General features: G+C 53.8%; 1 protein-coding gene across 1 annotated transcript in view; it reads right to left on the reverse strand.

Moving 5' to 3' along the window:
- Window positions 1-2,007: 2,007 nt before the first annotated feature.
- The window catches only part of LRFN2 (leucine rich repeat and fibronectin type III domain containing 2), a 201,181-nt gene continuing 187,407 nt past the window's right edge, over window positions 2,008-15,781 (reverse strand). Inside the window, exon 3 of the mRNA XM_061398095.1 lies at window positions 2,008-3,292. Within this exon, the coding sequence (XP_061254079.1) occupies window positions 2,329-3,292 (964 nt within the window). The 3' untranslated portion in view covers window positions 2,008-2,328. The remainder of the gene's footprint in view (window positions 3,293-15,781) is intronic.

Below are 15,781 nucleotides of genomic sequence, written 5' to 3' on the forward strand. Positions count from 1 at the left end.
CAGGGATGTCGCTTTCCAAACCTGACAAACACAAGTGCTAGAAACATGTCATGTCACGACAGAGCTTGGAGCGGCCGACGAGGACAGACAGCTGGTTCCCCTCGCTTCCCAAGCCTACCCCTTTTCCTCTAGGCGTCTGAACCCAAAGGCAAAAAAGAGAGTGGCACTTGGGGTCACCTCCTCAATGGCTACATTTAGAAAAGGCTGAGTGAGAAAGTGCAGAGGGAAAAAGGAGAGGAGGAAAGTGGGGCAGAGAAAGGGAGGGTGGGGGAGATTTTTCTTTCACGCCACCGAGGCTGGAGGTCTCCCATGACTGCAGAAAGCTTGTGCTCCAGCGCTGGGAGTGGAAGTGAGCTTGTGGTCTCAGGAAGAGCCCGGCCCGGTCTGTTGATGACCTGGTCAGGCCCAGAAAGGGACTGGGGGAAGGCAGAGAGGCACCAGCAGAAAAGGAATGAAGACAGGAGAGAGGAGGGAAGGTGAGGAGAGAGAGGAAGGGGCAGGGAAGGAGGAAGGCATGGGGTCTGGAGGCTCCTGGGCGGGAGCCAGAAGGCAGTCCTGCATAGACGGTTCCCCGCCCTCTGCCTGTGTGTTCTGGGCGGGGCTGGGAGGCCACCAGCTCAGCACCAGGCCTGAGCCCATCAGAACGTTTCAGCCCCAAATGGACTCACCTGTATGCGTTGTAGGCTGCGTGGTCGGCAAGTGGCAGAAGGAGGGAGAGTGGGAGACGGAGGCTAGAACTCTGTGGTGGAGGTTTGGGAGAGAAAGGAATGAGGTGGGGAGAGGTAGTGTGTTGGCAGTGAGGCGAGACCTCGGACAGACAGGGGCCAAGAGAGACAGAGATGCTGGGGAAGACCCTCCAGATGCTTCCAGATGCCTTCCCCCACACTGGCCACAAGTCCTCTGTCTCCTCTCGCCAGTGTCTGTGAGTGTGGGGTTCAGTCTCCAGATGGACAGGAACCCGTGTGCCCCTCCTCATCTTGTCATTTCCATGACAGATCCGCCTCCTGACTGGCATCATGGAAGGCAGCCCCTGTGTCCCCGTGTCCCACCCTGAGCCACCTTCTTCAAGAACAACGAAGGACAGGCTCTAGACACAGAAACGCCCTAGCCACGGTGAAGACTTGGTAACAGATTTCAGACACCACCCCCAAGAGGTACGTGGCCTTGGGCCCTGCCCTGACTTGGTCACTAACTCACTATGTGACCTTGGGCAGGTCCCTTGGACTCTGGCGGGAAGGAGAGAGAAGGTTGAAATGATCGCAAACACCTCTTCGATCTTCAAAATCCTACAACTCATTTAGTCATGAAGAGTTCTTAGTCCTTCGAGCTGGAAGGGATTGGAGATTTGGTACACTCTTGGTATTTTATGAATTAGGAGCCTGGTCCCAGAGAGAAGGGGTCTTGCCTGCTGTATTCAACTGGATATTGGGTGGTGGCTCTGAAACCCAGACTTGCAGCTTTGGACTCTGTGTCCAGTGCTCCTTCTGCTCCTTCGAGTCTGCTCCCCTTAAGAGAAAACCTCTTGGCAAGCCCCTCACAACCATGCCCCACCCTGTCCAGCTTCCCTTAAAAGAAGCAAAAATCCCAAAGCACCTCCATAAGTTAACATACCTTATACCCATGGGTCTCATAAAACCCTTCTCCCTCTCCCGCATGTAGAGTCCTGGAAGTTACCCTTCTGGTTTAAGCTGATATGCTGGGTGTGGGGCGTTGTGTTTGAGAAGCAAAGGAAGCTGGGCCAGCGATGGGGGGTTCACTCACCCCTCCTGAGTGTGGGGACTTGGGAATAATGAGAGAGTCTAGGTGGAGGACTTCAATGTTCCCCCAAACAAATGTGCCACCCAAATCATTCCCTGCTTTGCTCAGCTGGCAGCAACTGCCCACTACCAGGGCTGCTGGGACCTGCTTTTGTGTGGCATAAATTCTCCATTATCTGTGTCACTGAAGAGGAGGAGTCTGGGACGTGGAAGAAATAAATTAAGAAACAAAAACAACACTGGAACCATCCGCAATCCAAAGCCGCTTGCTTATAGGCTACATTTGTGATTAGAAGGGCAGGAGCCCTGCCTTTCCAAACACTCAGGGCTCAGTCTGACATGTGAGCGATCGAGTCCGCTTTCCCTGAGCACACCCCGACGGGTGGTGGGGGACGGGCCTGGGAAGGTGTGTGTGGGTGGCGTAGTGGGGAGGGGGGAGGCCGTTGACAGGGAGACAAAATGGTCCCTGGATGTAAACATCACCATGGAAACTCCACAAAGACTTGTGGGTAAAGATGCTTCCCCTTCCCCCACCCTGGTAGGGTGGGAGGGAGGAGGCCCACCCCCAGGCCTACACCGTGCTCTCCATCACCCACTCGGAGCTGCCAAAAGTTCCTCGGGCCCCCACCAGGCCACTCTCCTCGAAGGGCAAGAGCATGCCATTTACAGAGAGGCTGCGCTTTGTCCAGATGTTCGAGACCCTCCGTGGGGGGCTGTAGCCTCCGGGGGCGACCCCTCCGGTAGCCGCGGCCGCAAAGTCCCCCATGTCGAAGGAGTGGCTGCGTTTGGCCTTGCCCTCCAGGGGCAAGGGGAGCAGGCTCCTGGCCCTGGCCGCGGGCGGCCCCAGCAGTGGCTCTCGGTCCGAGGGGTGGCCCTTGGCCGACGTCCCAGACCCCCTCCCGCCTGGAGTCCTGGAGTCCAGCAGCTCCTCCTTTCTCTGACTTTTGAGGTCCAAGGAGGCAAAGGCCCCCATGAGGCGGTCAAGGTTGGGCTTGGGGCGGGGGGCAGGGGGTGGGAGCCTCCAGGGGCCCCGTCCCAGCCCCTCCCCAATGCCCAGGGAGCTGGAGGAAGAGGAGTCGCTGCCTCGGGCCAGGCTGGCACTGAAGTCCATGAGCTCGTTGCGCACCACCACCTTGGGCGGTCCAGGCACGGGGGCCCCGCTGGGCACGCTGCCCAGAGCGGGCGGCTGGGCCCCGTTGGTCTGGGAGTGCACGTTGGTGACAGCCGCCGCGGGCTTCCCCGCGCCCTCCTGGTTGCAGACCTTGTAGCGCACCATGAGGATGACGATGAAGACCAGCAGCGTGGCCACGATGATGCCGCCGATGACCAGGATCATGGTGCCGCCCAGGATCTGGCTGTGCATGGACTGGCACTGCGGGTAGTCGGCCTTGGTGAAGAACTGGGCACAGCCCACGATGTTGGTAGCCGTGAGCGTGGTGGCCGTGTCGTCCCACATGGCCAGCACGCACAGGTCGTAGCCAGTCCCGGACACAAGGTTGTTGACCACAAAGGCCTTGTTGGAGGCTGGGATCATCCTGGGAGGTGGAGGGGATAGGTCCAGAGTGGGAGGGATGGTGAGGAGCAGTCAGGTGGTGGGGGGACAGGGGCAGAAGTGGAAGAAAGAGATAGGGTGACAGAGAGGAGATGTGGAGAAGGAGAGAGCCACAGGCGCAGAGAGAAAGAGGCAGAGAGGGGAGGTGACGGGTGGAGAGACAGGAAAAGGGAGAGAGGGCGAGACAGAGAGGAGGGGGACCCAGGCAGGAGAACAGAGATGGGGGGAAAGAGAGAGGAAGATTCCGGGCCAGGGGGCAGATGTGTCAGAGCCGGATACACAGAGAAAGAGACATCGGCAACCAGGTGCGGAAAACAACCCGGAAGATGTGGAAATAAATCGATGATGAGTGTGACCAAGAAGGGAATGGAACAGGAGGTAGGTGACGGTGGAAAGCAGTTAGAGTTGGAGGTTCGGAGACCAAAGGGGAGAGATTCAAGGGAGAGAAGAGAGAGAAGGCATGGGGGAGGGGCGGAGGGGGAGGCAGAGAGATTAAAGATGTGAAGAAGCAGCAATTACACAAAAGGGACTCCCCACCTCCTTCTGCCTTGTCTGCTTCAAACAGCCCCTCAGTCTCTGGGCCATGGGGGTGAGACTCAGGTCAGCCATGGCCGCCCAGCCCGAGGGCTGCCTGCACCCGCTGTCTGTCCTGGGAGATCCCCCAGCACTGACTGAGCGCCGTTCAGAGCCTGAGCTGTCACAGACAAGGTCCTGTCCTGAGGGCCCAAGGCCATCCTCCTCTCTAGATGGCTTTCTCACATCTCAGGAGGGACAACTTCACTGCTGCAGATGGGTTGGGGTGTGGGGGGGGGGTCTAGGCAGAAGGAAACTGGAGGCATGAAGAGGGGCGTTGCTTGGAGAGGAAGGGCAGGGTGCAATGTTGAAGACTGGGGGGAACTCTGCTTCCCAGAGGGAGGGGAGGGGTCCTCCATCACTGCCATAGCAGGCCAGGGCCATCCAAAGACCCCCGGGGCAGTATCACTGGTTGGGGAGGCCTCTACGGCTCCCTCCACCTTAAGGGAGGGTCAGAGGGGGCAGCAATCTCCCCACACTGGGGCCGGTCCACCCTAGCCTTAGCCCTTCCAGCATGCCTTCTGGTGGGAGTTCCTAGAAACGACGCCTGCCTCATCCCACATACACTCTTGCAGAAATACTCACCTCGTCCGAAAGGAGCCACATCTCCCTGCAGCCTCCCCACCGCCCCCCAGACCCACACTGCCAAAGAGCCCGGTGTGCTCCTGTCCCCTGCTACTCCAGCGCCATCTGTGCCCGTCAATGGCTCACACCCAGGCAGCTTAATTGAGACCTCAAACATGAAATCCTGGAGCCTGAAGACTTCCACCTGGGAACTGCGCACGGAGGCTGGGACTGACAGGCAGGTATTGACGTCTCGTCAGTGGGCAGCCCTGGAGGCTCCTGCCTCCCACCTCACTCTCGGCCCCTCTAGGCTGCTGGGGAAGCCACACGAGGAAATTGAGTCCTCTGCCCCATGCCCATCTCCATCCTATAGCTACAGTGCGTGGGGCAGAAGAGGTGAGTGGAGGAGTTGGGGGCCTGGAGCCAGCAAAGGCACTGCACCCAGCCCCTTAGGTCTATCTGTTCCACCTGTGCGTCATGGCAAGCCTGGGCCCTCAGGTCACAGAGGACTGGCCAAGGCTCAGAGAGGTTAAGTGATTTGCCTGAGGTCACCCAGCTGGGACTGCCAGGATGAGGCAGTTGGGGCTTTGACACTAGCTTCTAGATCCACAGTCTGGGCTTATTCCTTTCCACAAATGAGGATGATTTTCCTCATCTCAGTGAAAACCTTGCCCCGGCCTGTTGCAGATCAGCCAGCCCCTTCCATGGAGCAACCTAGCTCACTGAGGCTCACGCTCCTCCACAAACAGAACCTCGGTTCTGCTGGGCCCACTGCTGTGCAGAGTCCACTTCCTTCCACCTCAGGGTAGCGATGTGAGCATCGTGAGTTGGAGCAGCAGGAGCTATGCACACCCAGAATAGTGCAATAGTAGGCTGTGTGCTTAGTCGCTTCAGTTGTGTCCAACTCTTTGCGACCCTATGGACTGTAGCTTGCTAGGCTCCTCTGACCATGGGGTTTCTCCAGGCAAGAATACTGGAGTGGGTTGCCATGCCCTCCTCCAGGGGATCTTTCTAACCCAGGGGTTGAACCCGTGTCTCTCAGTCTTACACACTGGCAGGCAGGTGCTTTACCGCTAGCGCCACTGGGAAGCCCGATGACAGTAGAGCAAATGCTTCAAGGCAAGTGTGTTCAGGCTCTGCTTTAGGCACCCTATGTCTATCAACTCGCTTAGCCCTACAGCAACTCTCTGAAGCAGCTACTGTCGTGGTCTTTTTTCTGCAGAGGTGTTAGGCAAACGTAACATGGCCAAGTCAGTATTCAAACCCAGGCAGTCCAGCTCCTATCCACTCTGACCCACCTCACTCGGCCACCTCTCTGGGTCATGAGTAATAAAAGAACATATCCCTTTAGGGCGGGGATGGGTTGGCTGGTTTATTGAACCCCTGATATGTGACAAGGGTTTTCACACTCAATATTGTGTTTAAACCTCACCACAATCCCAGGACACAGGAGAGGGACTCTGAGCCTAGAAATCATCTCAGTATTTAGCTGTCTTATCCTGGAAGCAGACCCGGCTATTACTACTACTACTACTACTACTACTACTACTACGAAGAGTAGCCAACACTGAGGGCTTCCTCTGTGCCAGGATCGTTAAGAGGATTAATTCATTTAATCCAACAATTGTTGGGAGGTCGTTATTATTACTGTTTTACATGTAAGAACCTGAGGCACAGAAAGGTTAAGTTTCCTGCCTGAGAGTGCCCAGCTAGTACGTGGCAGAGCTGGGATCCAAACCAGACAGTCTGGCCCCAGAGCTTCCACTCCTGATCGCTGTGCCTTGCTGCCTCACAGCCACTGCCCTGTCTTCCTGCCCTCCCTGGGGCGACGTTGTGTGGACCCTGCCCGGCCTCTCCCCATCCCCCTTGCTTCCTGAGTCAGGGAAGATCATGATGCGATGAAGCTGCAACTGGGCTGCTGTTAAGGGAGGTGTTTCAGGGTGAGGCTGATCCTTAGCAAGCAGCTGGCACCGGGGATGAAGGGTCAGGCTGGGGAAACCCTTGCACTGTAAATGGCCCATCAGAAGCAAGGCCAGATAGAAAAGCCTGCTTCCCAGGATTAAGAGCAGAAAAGCAGCTCTTGTTTTCTCTGGGGGGTTGGGGGTGTGTGTGTGTGTGTGTGTGTGTGTGTGGACTTAACAGGAGAACTAGAACCAGCTGGCTCAAACCTCCTTGGAAATCAAGCTTTCCTTTGCTGACAATAATAACCAACATTCACCAAGTGCTAACCTTGTGCTGGGCAGTTTACATGTAGTATCTCATTTAGCCTCTTAACAATGATAAGCTATCATTCCCACTTAGGAAAGGAGGAAGCTAAACAGTTTTCACTTTCCCTTGGGGGAATGGACCTGAGACCAGATTTGTATCCAGGATTCAGAGCCCGGTTCTTAATCACAAGCAAGACTGCTCCCCACTCCAGGCAGCGAAAGGACGGCCTGCGTGAGAAAGTTATGTGAATCAGGCACTATTCAAACCCTAGTAACAGAACCAACCTCATCTCCTGCCCATGTGGCCATGTCCACCCCATTTTGTTCCTGACTACTTACTGCCCCCAGACTAGATCTGGGGAGCCTGGATCCCTCTTTGAGACAGACTGGGACCTGGGGCCCTTCACTGCAGTGCTTGCACCTGGACAAATGTCTCCTCGAGCAACGGCATACAAAGAAGATTCCCTTCTCCAGGGGATCTTCCTGACCCAGGGATTGAACTGGGGTCTCCCACATTGCAGGTAGATTCTTTATCATCTGAGCCACCAGGGAAGCCCTACAAAGAAGCTGCTGCTGCTGCTGCTAAGTCAGTTCAGTCGTGTCCGACTCTGTGCAACCCCATAGACGGCAGCCCACCAGGCTCCCCCGTCCCTGGGATTCTCCAGGCAAGAATGCTGGAGTGGGTTGCCATTTCCTTCTCCAATGCATGAAAGTGAAAAGTGAAAGTGACATCGCTCAGTTGTGTCCAACTCTTAGCAGCCCCATGGACTGCAGCCTCCCAGGCTCCTCCGTCCATGAGATTTTCCAGGCAAGAGTACTGGAGTGGGGCGCCATTGCCTTCTCTGACAAAGAAGCTACAAAGGACTAAAAGTAACTGCGTGCATGTGCAGTTGGGGCAAATTATGAACAACAAGCTACAAAAAGGCCAAAACCCAACTGCCACTTCTGAGGTGCTAGAAGCAAAAGCAGGGTCCTGTGCATGATCTCTGCACGCAGCACCAACACAGGGGTGGGCAGACCACCCAAGCCACCCTTTGAGCCTGACCCACCAATCTGTCCCACTCTTGTCCCATTTAAGGGACCAGCTCAACCCCCTTCCCCCTGGGGGGTGAATAAGGGCACCTGTACTTGTTTCTGCTTCCTCATGCTACAGCAGGAGCCCCAATAAAGCCTTGCCTGAATTTCTCATCTGGCCGTTAGCAATTTCCATTGATTAAAGAGTCCAAGAACCCAGGTTATTGACAACTTCACTCCTACCCACACCCTACTAGCACTCTGGCTGGAAAGCTGTGCCTTCTGAACCTCACCCTCTTACCATCACCACACTCATGCTTTTGCCTGGGCCTCGTCATTTCTGGTCTGGATGGATGCAGTGTTCTCCAAACTGGCCTCCCCGCCTCTGGTTGTGCTTCCTTGAAGTCTGTGCTCAGCACCATCATCTCCAGAGTGCTCCAGCTAAAGCACAACTCTGGACGTGTCCCCTGGCCGCTGAAACAGTCTTCAAGGGCTAACCATTACCTACAAGGGATGTCCAGGGTCCTGAGCTGGGCTCCCAATCCAGACTTCCCATCCCATTCTTGCCCTTCCACTCACATACCCTCATCCTAGCCCATGTTCTTAAAACAACTCAGAATCAGTTAGGCCTTGTGGTGCAGAGGGCACACTCACAGAGCAATGGGATGATAAAGGACCACTTGTAAAGGGACTCGTTACAAAGAGTGGACAGGGGATGGGGACCACAGAGCACAGGCAGTGACCCAGGGCTAGCCGCAGCCAAGCTGTTTCCAGATTCAGGAAGGAGACTCACGCAGGTCGCACTACTCCGAGTGTGGCCCATAGGAGGGTGGTCGTTCATGAGCTGTTTGTTCCTGGTCCCTGATCAGACAGCACAGACATTGAGAGTAAGCTTTAAGAATGTTTTACAGCCATTTAGCACTGGTTGTGACACCTGAATGAGTGATCATTTTTTTCTGATAAAGTGTTTCTATGATATTCTTAAAAAAGCATTGGTCTGCAAAAAAGAAAGCTGGTCGTTCACCACAAATACCTTGAGAAGCACTGGCCTAGGCAGAGCAGGGTGCCTCAGGCTTGGCACTGCTGACAGTTGGGCGATGAGTTTTGGTGGTGGGGCGGTCCTGTGTACTATATGTGTTTATTAGCAGCATCCCTGGCCTCTACCCACTGGGTGCCAGTAACCCCCCCTCCCCAGTTATGACAACCAAAGATGTCTCCAGACATTACCATCTGGGGACAGAATCACCTCCTGTTGGGACACATCAGTCTAGAAAACTTGGTTGAGGGACAGAGACAACCAGTGGCAACTGTACAGGGTGAGGACCAGACAGGTACCCCAGCCTCAAGTCTCTTCCCTCTTCCCAGGCTTCTGCTACTGCTCCCCATGACCGAACCCAGCTGAAAGCCAGAGTTCATGGGCGCGCGTTGGTCAGCCTTTCAGGGCACACAGCAGTGGGCAGGAGGGGCAAATGGATCTGGAGAGGCAAGAAAAGAAAAGAAAAAAAAAAAAGATGTCTGGCACAACTATTGGGTCACAGCCCTCTTTGTGAAAGACTCATCCTGAAATCCTGATAGATTTCTTTCCGTCACATAAACTGGCAACATCTCTTTTAGTAGAAAACATGAATTGCTATTTTAAGTTGCTCCAAAGTGTTAAATTTAATTAAGCTCATACGCTCTAAAGCGTAATTTAAAACTGCCACCCCAAGTGCTTACCCAGGAAACACAAAACAAGCGTTAAGTGGCTGCTTCTGAGCTGTTTTTCCTCCCCCCCGCCCCCATTAATATTCTTTTGGTATTTGTTCATTCAGTTTAACACTAGCAAATAAATATACAGCTGATTTCTACAGTTGATAGCAGAGGTTTTAGAAGAAATCACACAGGAGCATATTGGTTACTCTCTCATAGTGGTCATCATTCTCATACTGGTTATTCTCTGCCATCTGTCTTCCCTTCATCTGCCCGCTCCTGAACGACAAGGAACTACATTTCCCAGACTCCCTTGCCTGTCCCCAAGCTCCTTTGCTTCCCAGGTAGAGTTGGCCAATGGAGGCCCTAGCAGGTAGGAGGAAGGGAGAGCCTGGTATTTCTTCCTCTTTTTCTGCTTCAAGTGGTATCTGCTTGTCAGCTCCTGAGCCTCCTCTGTGATCCCACCTTCAGGGGTTCTAGCTCCTGCCAGATAGACCTGGATCTTAGGCTCTGATCAGACCATCTCCTCCATGTGCCTCAAGTCCTGGGGTGGGGTGGGTGGTGGCAGTGGCTTCTGGCTATAGCTAATCTCTGCGATGCTCACCCCTCAGCAATTCCATCACCTGTAACCCAACCCCAGTACCAGATTCCTTCCTAGATCTAGAATGCTCATTTTTTCCCTTGACTGAATCCTAGGTGACATAAGAACATATACTTTACATGACAAGAAGGAAAAAATTGTTTTTTCCTTGCATTTCTGGAGAAAACTGTCATTACTTCATGTCAGTAGCATCACATCTTATCTAGTAGAACTCCAGCTGAAGGCAGCACTTTGCCGCCTTCTCGGAATCACTCATCACTCCCCAAATCTACCACCTGGCACTTTTGCACAGAGCAGACCCTCATCCTGGAAATCACTTGTGTTTTCCACCTGGTGACCTCGTCTTTCGAGGCCTGACTCAGCGTCACCTCCGACCCCATCTCTACTCTCTGCTCCCACAGCCCCTCCTGCCTTCCTCCAATAGAGCCCTTCTCCACAGATGCCTGTGTCTCCCTGGAGGACATGGGCTGTGTCTTCATCTTTGCATCTCCTCTGCCAATTCATAGTATCTGGCCTTGAGTCACTGCTGAGTAAATATTTACCCTATGGTTGAGCAGTGAATGAAAGAGTGCTTTGCTAAATGTTAAGGCCTGTACAAATTTGAGGGATTCTTAGTTAAATATAATACGATGGCTGGTGACTCTCAGACACTGGCTGGTCCCAAGGAAATCTTCCTGGAAAGGCATTTTTCTACATCTTTGAAGGGCACCCCTGACAATCTTTATGAACTTGCATGTAGATACATGTTGGACTGTGTAAGTGCAAGTGAATGTGTATGTGTGTGTGTGAAAAGATGTGTGGGAGACATGTATGTGTGTCTATCATTTGAGAGTTGACTGCCTGAGTATTTGTGTGTGTGTGTGTGTGTGTGTGTGTGTAAATGTTCACATACAAATGGTACGCAAAGGTTCTGATTCCATACAGCGTTGGTTACTGCTATGTCCCTCTTCTACCCAGCTTCCTCAGTGCCCCAGAGACTCCACATGTCCCCCAGTACTTCTGAGGGGACTCCCCACATGACCTCTCCCAGAGACACTTGCAGGCCAAGTCTACTTCTCCCTAACTGCTACCTTTAAAGCTACTGCTAGCTTTACTACCGGAGAATGCGATGGCACCCCACTCCAGTACTCTTGCCTGGAAAATCCCATGGATGGAGGAGCCTGGTAGGCTGCAGTCCATGGGGTCCCAAAGAGTCGGACACGACTGAGCGACTTTGCTTTCACTTTTCACTTTCATGCATTGGAGAAGGAAATGGCAACCCACTCCAGTGTTCTTGCCTGGAGAATCCCAGGGACGGGGAGCCTGGTGGGCTGCCGTCTATGGGGTCACACAGAGTCGGACACGACTGAAGCGACTTAGCAGCAGCAGCAGCAGCTTTACTACTACTACTACTACTACTACTACTACTACCATTAAAGCTATACTACTCCTGGAACATCTGGGAATGGGGATGAGAGAGGTTCTTAGAGGCCACCTGAGCCTGGGGGCAAAGCCTGTGAGCGGACCACCGATGACGACTGGCCCCCTTTCGTGGGCTCACTCCAGACCGCACTCCCCAGCCACCTGTGCCCTGGGCGGTGTCCAGGTGGTGAGTTCTGGCAAAGGGGACACAGCAGCAGCAGTGTGTATACCTCTGGGCCAGGCCCGGAAACAGGGGGGCTCCCTGCTCCATTCTCCCTGGACCCTGGGTGCGGTGACCAGCCTAAGCCCACCCGAGGGGTGCTGGAAACCTGGTGCCCAAGTCTGCATGTGAGGAAGGCCTCCTGACAAACCCGGGAGACCACCCTGGACCCCCGGGAGAGCAAAATATTAAACTCCCCCATGCTTGAGCCTTTTGCGTTTGCCTCCATTCACCCCAGGAGCTGGCCTCTCCTGACTAATCCAGCCCCCTGCAGATATAATGAGGTGACCCTGAGGAGTTCATTATGTGTAGGTGTGTGACAGAGAAAAAGAGAGGGGGTGAGTGTGTGTGTGGGGGCAGATGACTGAAGGGGAATGTGTGTGTTTGTGTAAGAGGAAGCAGTTGGTGCTGGTGTCTACACAAGAAATGCAATTCTTGCCTTCCTGGAGTTGGGAACAGACACCACGTCTTTCACCCCAGCCTCCATCCCCTCAGCTCCCAGCACTTTGAGGTGCTCTCCCTTCCTCCCCTTCCCCCTCCCCTCCCCCATCAGCGATGCACCGGCCTCCTGCTGAGCCCCGGCACTAATTTGTAGACCACGTCAAGCTGCCCCCACTCCACTTCGCTGGCTCTGCACCCTCATTACTGGCTCTTCACAGAATCCCCAGCCTGCCAAGCTCCCTGGCCGGCCATGACATCTCAGGGCACATGAAAGGGCCTCATTAAACCAAGGCAAGCAGCCTGGCTCCCCAGCCCCTCCCTCTACCTGCCAGTCCCAAAGGGCCGGTTGGCTTCCCTGCGCAGCTGCAAGGGAGGAGAACCCATGCGGCTGGGTCTATCTGGCATATGATTTACTGAGTACATAGTATGCACCCAGCACTTGATAGGCAGGGTCTCTCTGATTCTGCACACTGACTCTGTGAGTAGGAATAATTATCCGCATACTACAGATGAAGAAACTGAGGCTCAGGCAGATCAGTCACCTGCTCAAGTTCACACAGCTGGAAGGCAGCTGAGCCAGCTTTGTAAGCCAGGGCTGCCAGGCCACCCAGCACGATCTTCCCTGTACCATATTATTACCTTGAACTGAACTGGGCAGAATCAGATCATAGCAGAAGCAAATCTCAGTGTCTAGCTGTTTGACAGCAAGTAAAACACAAAAAACACATGTATATTACTACAATGGCAGGTAACATTTATTGAACACTTACTATATGCCAGTCAGTGTTCCAAGCACTCTACCTGTATTAACTGATTTAATCCCCACAGCAGCTCTATGAGGGAGGTACTATTATTACCCCCAGTTTACACAAAAGAAGAAATCAAGGCTCAGAGGAGTTAAGTGATCTGCTCAACAGAGAAAACATTTGTGCCTGGCTGAGACTTGAACCCAGCACGCTCAATCAATGCTCTTGATAACCCTGAAGTACCTCTCATAATAATGCTCCCCATTTTAGAGATGAGAATTAGCCGAATTGACCTGAAGCCACAGAGCTAATCAGAGACGAGAGTTCCATGAGTGGTAAGCGTTGTCCTACTACTTCTGAAAGCTTCTGGGAGGCCTGAAGGAAATGAGGGGGCTGCCTGGTTCTCTGTGGGCAGTTTTCCCATAGAGGGAGCCGCCGCCAGTGCAAAGGCCCTGAGGCAGGGACCTTGAGAAGACCAGTTTGGCCAAAACAGAGTGATGGAAAGGGAGAGTGGTGGGAAATGAAGTCACCAAATTAGGAGCCAGGAGCTGGGTTCTAGAGGCCTTGTCTGGTGTGCCAGCTCCGAGGATTAGACGAGTGCTGGTGTTGAGAAGAATTCTGAGGCTGTGTTCAAACTCAGCAGGACAGACTGCTGTGGGTCTGGAAGGACCTGTCTTTTGTATTTGTCGTTTCTGATCTCGGGATCAGAGAGCAATTAGAGAGAAGGACTGTAATTACCAATATGTATCACAGAATCCCCTCTTCTGGTCTTGCGCCAGGTGCTGGCCTTCCCTGAATGCAGGGCCCTGAGTGATAACAGGGGCAGGCCCGTGGCTCCTTCTCAGAACAGGATTCCCGTAGAGCCGGCTCGACTCAGTGAGGGCTCCGAGAATCAAGAGCCTCTCATTAGCTTCTGAGAAGGGCCAGGGGCCAGGCTCAGTCACTGCCCCACAGCCCCTACCCCTCCTGAGAACACGGGGGCTCTCCTGGGTGCCTGAGGCACTCTGTCTTATTGGCAATGATTTTGCCCATCAGAGAGTAAAGGAGCCACATTCAACAGGAGTGAGATTCCGAGGCAGAGAACCCCAATATCCATTCCCACAGCCCTGAGGACAGCAGGCGGGGCTGGGGATCAAAACTTCCGGTTACACCGGCCTCAGATGACCTCCCTGGCTCCCCACCCCCACCCTTCCTCTACAAATGGCCAGTGCGTCCTGTTAAGGCCCAGATCAGGTCAAGTCCTTCCTCTGCCCCATGCCCCCAGTGAGGCCTGTCTCACCTAGTCAGATTCTCTCCTGCCCCACGGGCCCTTTGTGATCTCCTCTCAGCCCTCCCAGTTCCCCTCATCCTACTCAACCCACCCACTCTGCACCAGTCTCCTGGCCTCCCTGCTACCCCTCAGACTTGCCAAGGGTGCTCCTGCCACAGGGACTTTGCACTGCCTGTTGCCCTTACCTGGATGCTCCTCCTCCAGACGTCCTACACTCCCTGCCTCATCTCCTTCAACTCTGCTCCAACGTCACCTCCTCTAACTGCCCTATTTAACACTGCCAGGTTCCCCATCTGTTGCCCCCTGGAAGCCCCTTACTCTGCTCTGTCTTTTCCCACTGCATTTTTATTGCCTGACAGACACTATCGTTTGCTTATTTACTAGGCTTCCTGTTAATTCTCTCTCTCTCTTCTTCCACTAGAATCTCAGTTCAGGGTTAAGATCAGGGTTTTTTGTCTCCTTTGCTCACTGATATTTCCTCAGCCTCTAAAACAACACTTGGCACATAGTAGGCCCTCAAGAACATTTTGAATGAAGTGAATGTTCTGTATTGGCACTTCCCAATATAGTAGCTGGGCTTCCCAGGTGGCTCCGTTGGTAAAGAATCCATCTGTAGTGTAGGAGGGTGGGGAAGATCCGCTGGAGAAGGAAATGGCAACCCACTCTAGTATTCTTGCCTGGAAAATCCCGAGGACAGAGGAGCCTGGAGGGCTACAGTCCACGGAGTCACAAAGAGTCAGACATGACTGAGTGACTAACAAATCAAATAAATAAAGTGCAGTAGCTATACATGGCCTTTCAGTTCCTCCGTCACACTAGGCATATTTCAAGGGCTCAACGGTCACAAGTGGCCAGTGGCTCCACACTGGACCGTGCGGCTGGGAAGCAGCCCACCGTCACAGAGTTCTACTCACCGAGACTCTATGCCCCTCTCCAGCAGGTGGTAGGAGTCCTGCCATCTCCCACGTGAGCCCCGGCGCCCCCAAAGAGGTGGGCCAGGCCGGGGAGCGTTGTCAGGCTCACAGACACCCTCCAAACAAGGACAATTGATCTCGTAGGCTTCAATCCAGGCCTCTGAGCTCTCTGTCTTCCTAGGCCTTCTCTCTGTGACTCTGGAGAGTTTCAGCCCTTCTTTTCAGCTCTTCCAGCTTCCCTTGGCTCCTGGGCCTTCTAGGTTCACTGGGGTCTCTCTGGGGCTCCCCCAGGCCTGACGCAAGCTTGTTGCCCCTCCTCCACAGTGCTCTGCCTGTCTGCCTCTCACTCAGCCTGTGGTCCAGCCCCTTTCCAAGCAGCCTCCCTTTACCCACGGTTCACAGGCTGGGCCAGCCCCAGGCCAAACCAGAGAGGCTTTGGCCCGGCTGGTCCCCCCATTGCTGCAGGGCGTTCCTGCATTCCCACTTTTCATCTACTAGCTATCCTTAGACTTCTGCTTTGTCTCTATTAAGAAAAGTCCCTGATGAATCCAGTCACCATTATGACTGTCACCCTTCTCAGGAACAGACACCTTTAGAAAGAGAGGTGGTAGAGGGCAATGGTGACCCTGGAGATAGATAGATGCTGGGTTCAAACACTGCTTCTGCCCCTTCGTAGCTGAAATCACTTACTGGTGGTGGTAGGGGGGGGCAAATTCTTTACCTTCGGGGCCTATTTTCCTAGAAATATCCTATTTCTGTAAAATGAGGCATTTATAATCTCCACTCTGTGGGGATGTTATAAAGTTTAAATGAGTCATGATTCATGGGGAAC

The sequence above is a fragment of the Bos javanicus genome, chromosome 23, assembly GCF_032452875.1.
Source record: "Bos javanicus breed banteng chromosome 23, ARS-OSU_banteng_1.0, whole genome shotgun sequence".
Taxonomy (NCBI): Eukaryota; Metazoa; Chordata; class Mammalia; order Artiodactyla; family Bovidae; genus Bos; species Bos javanicus.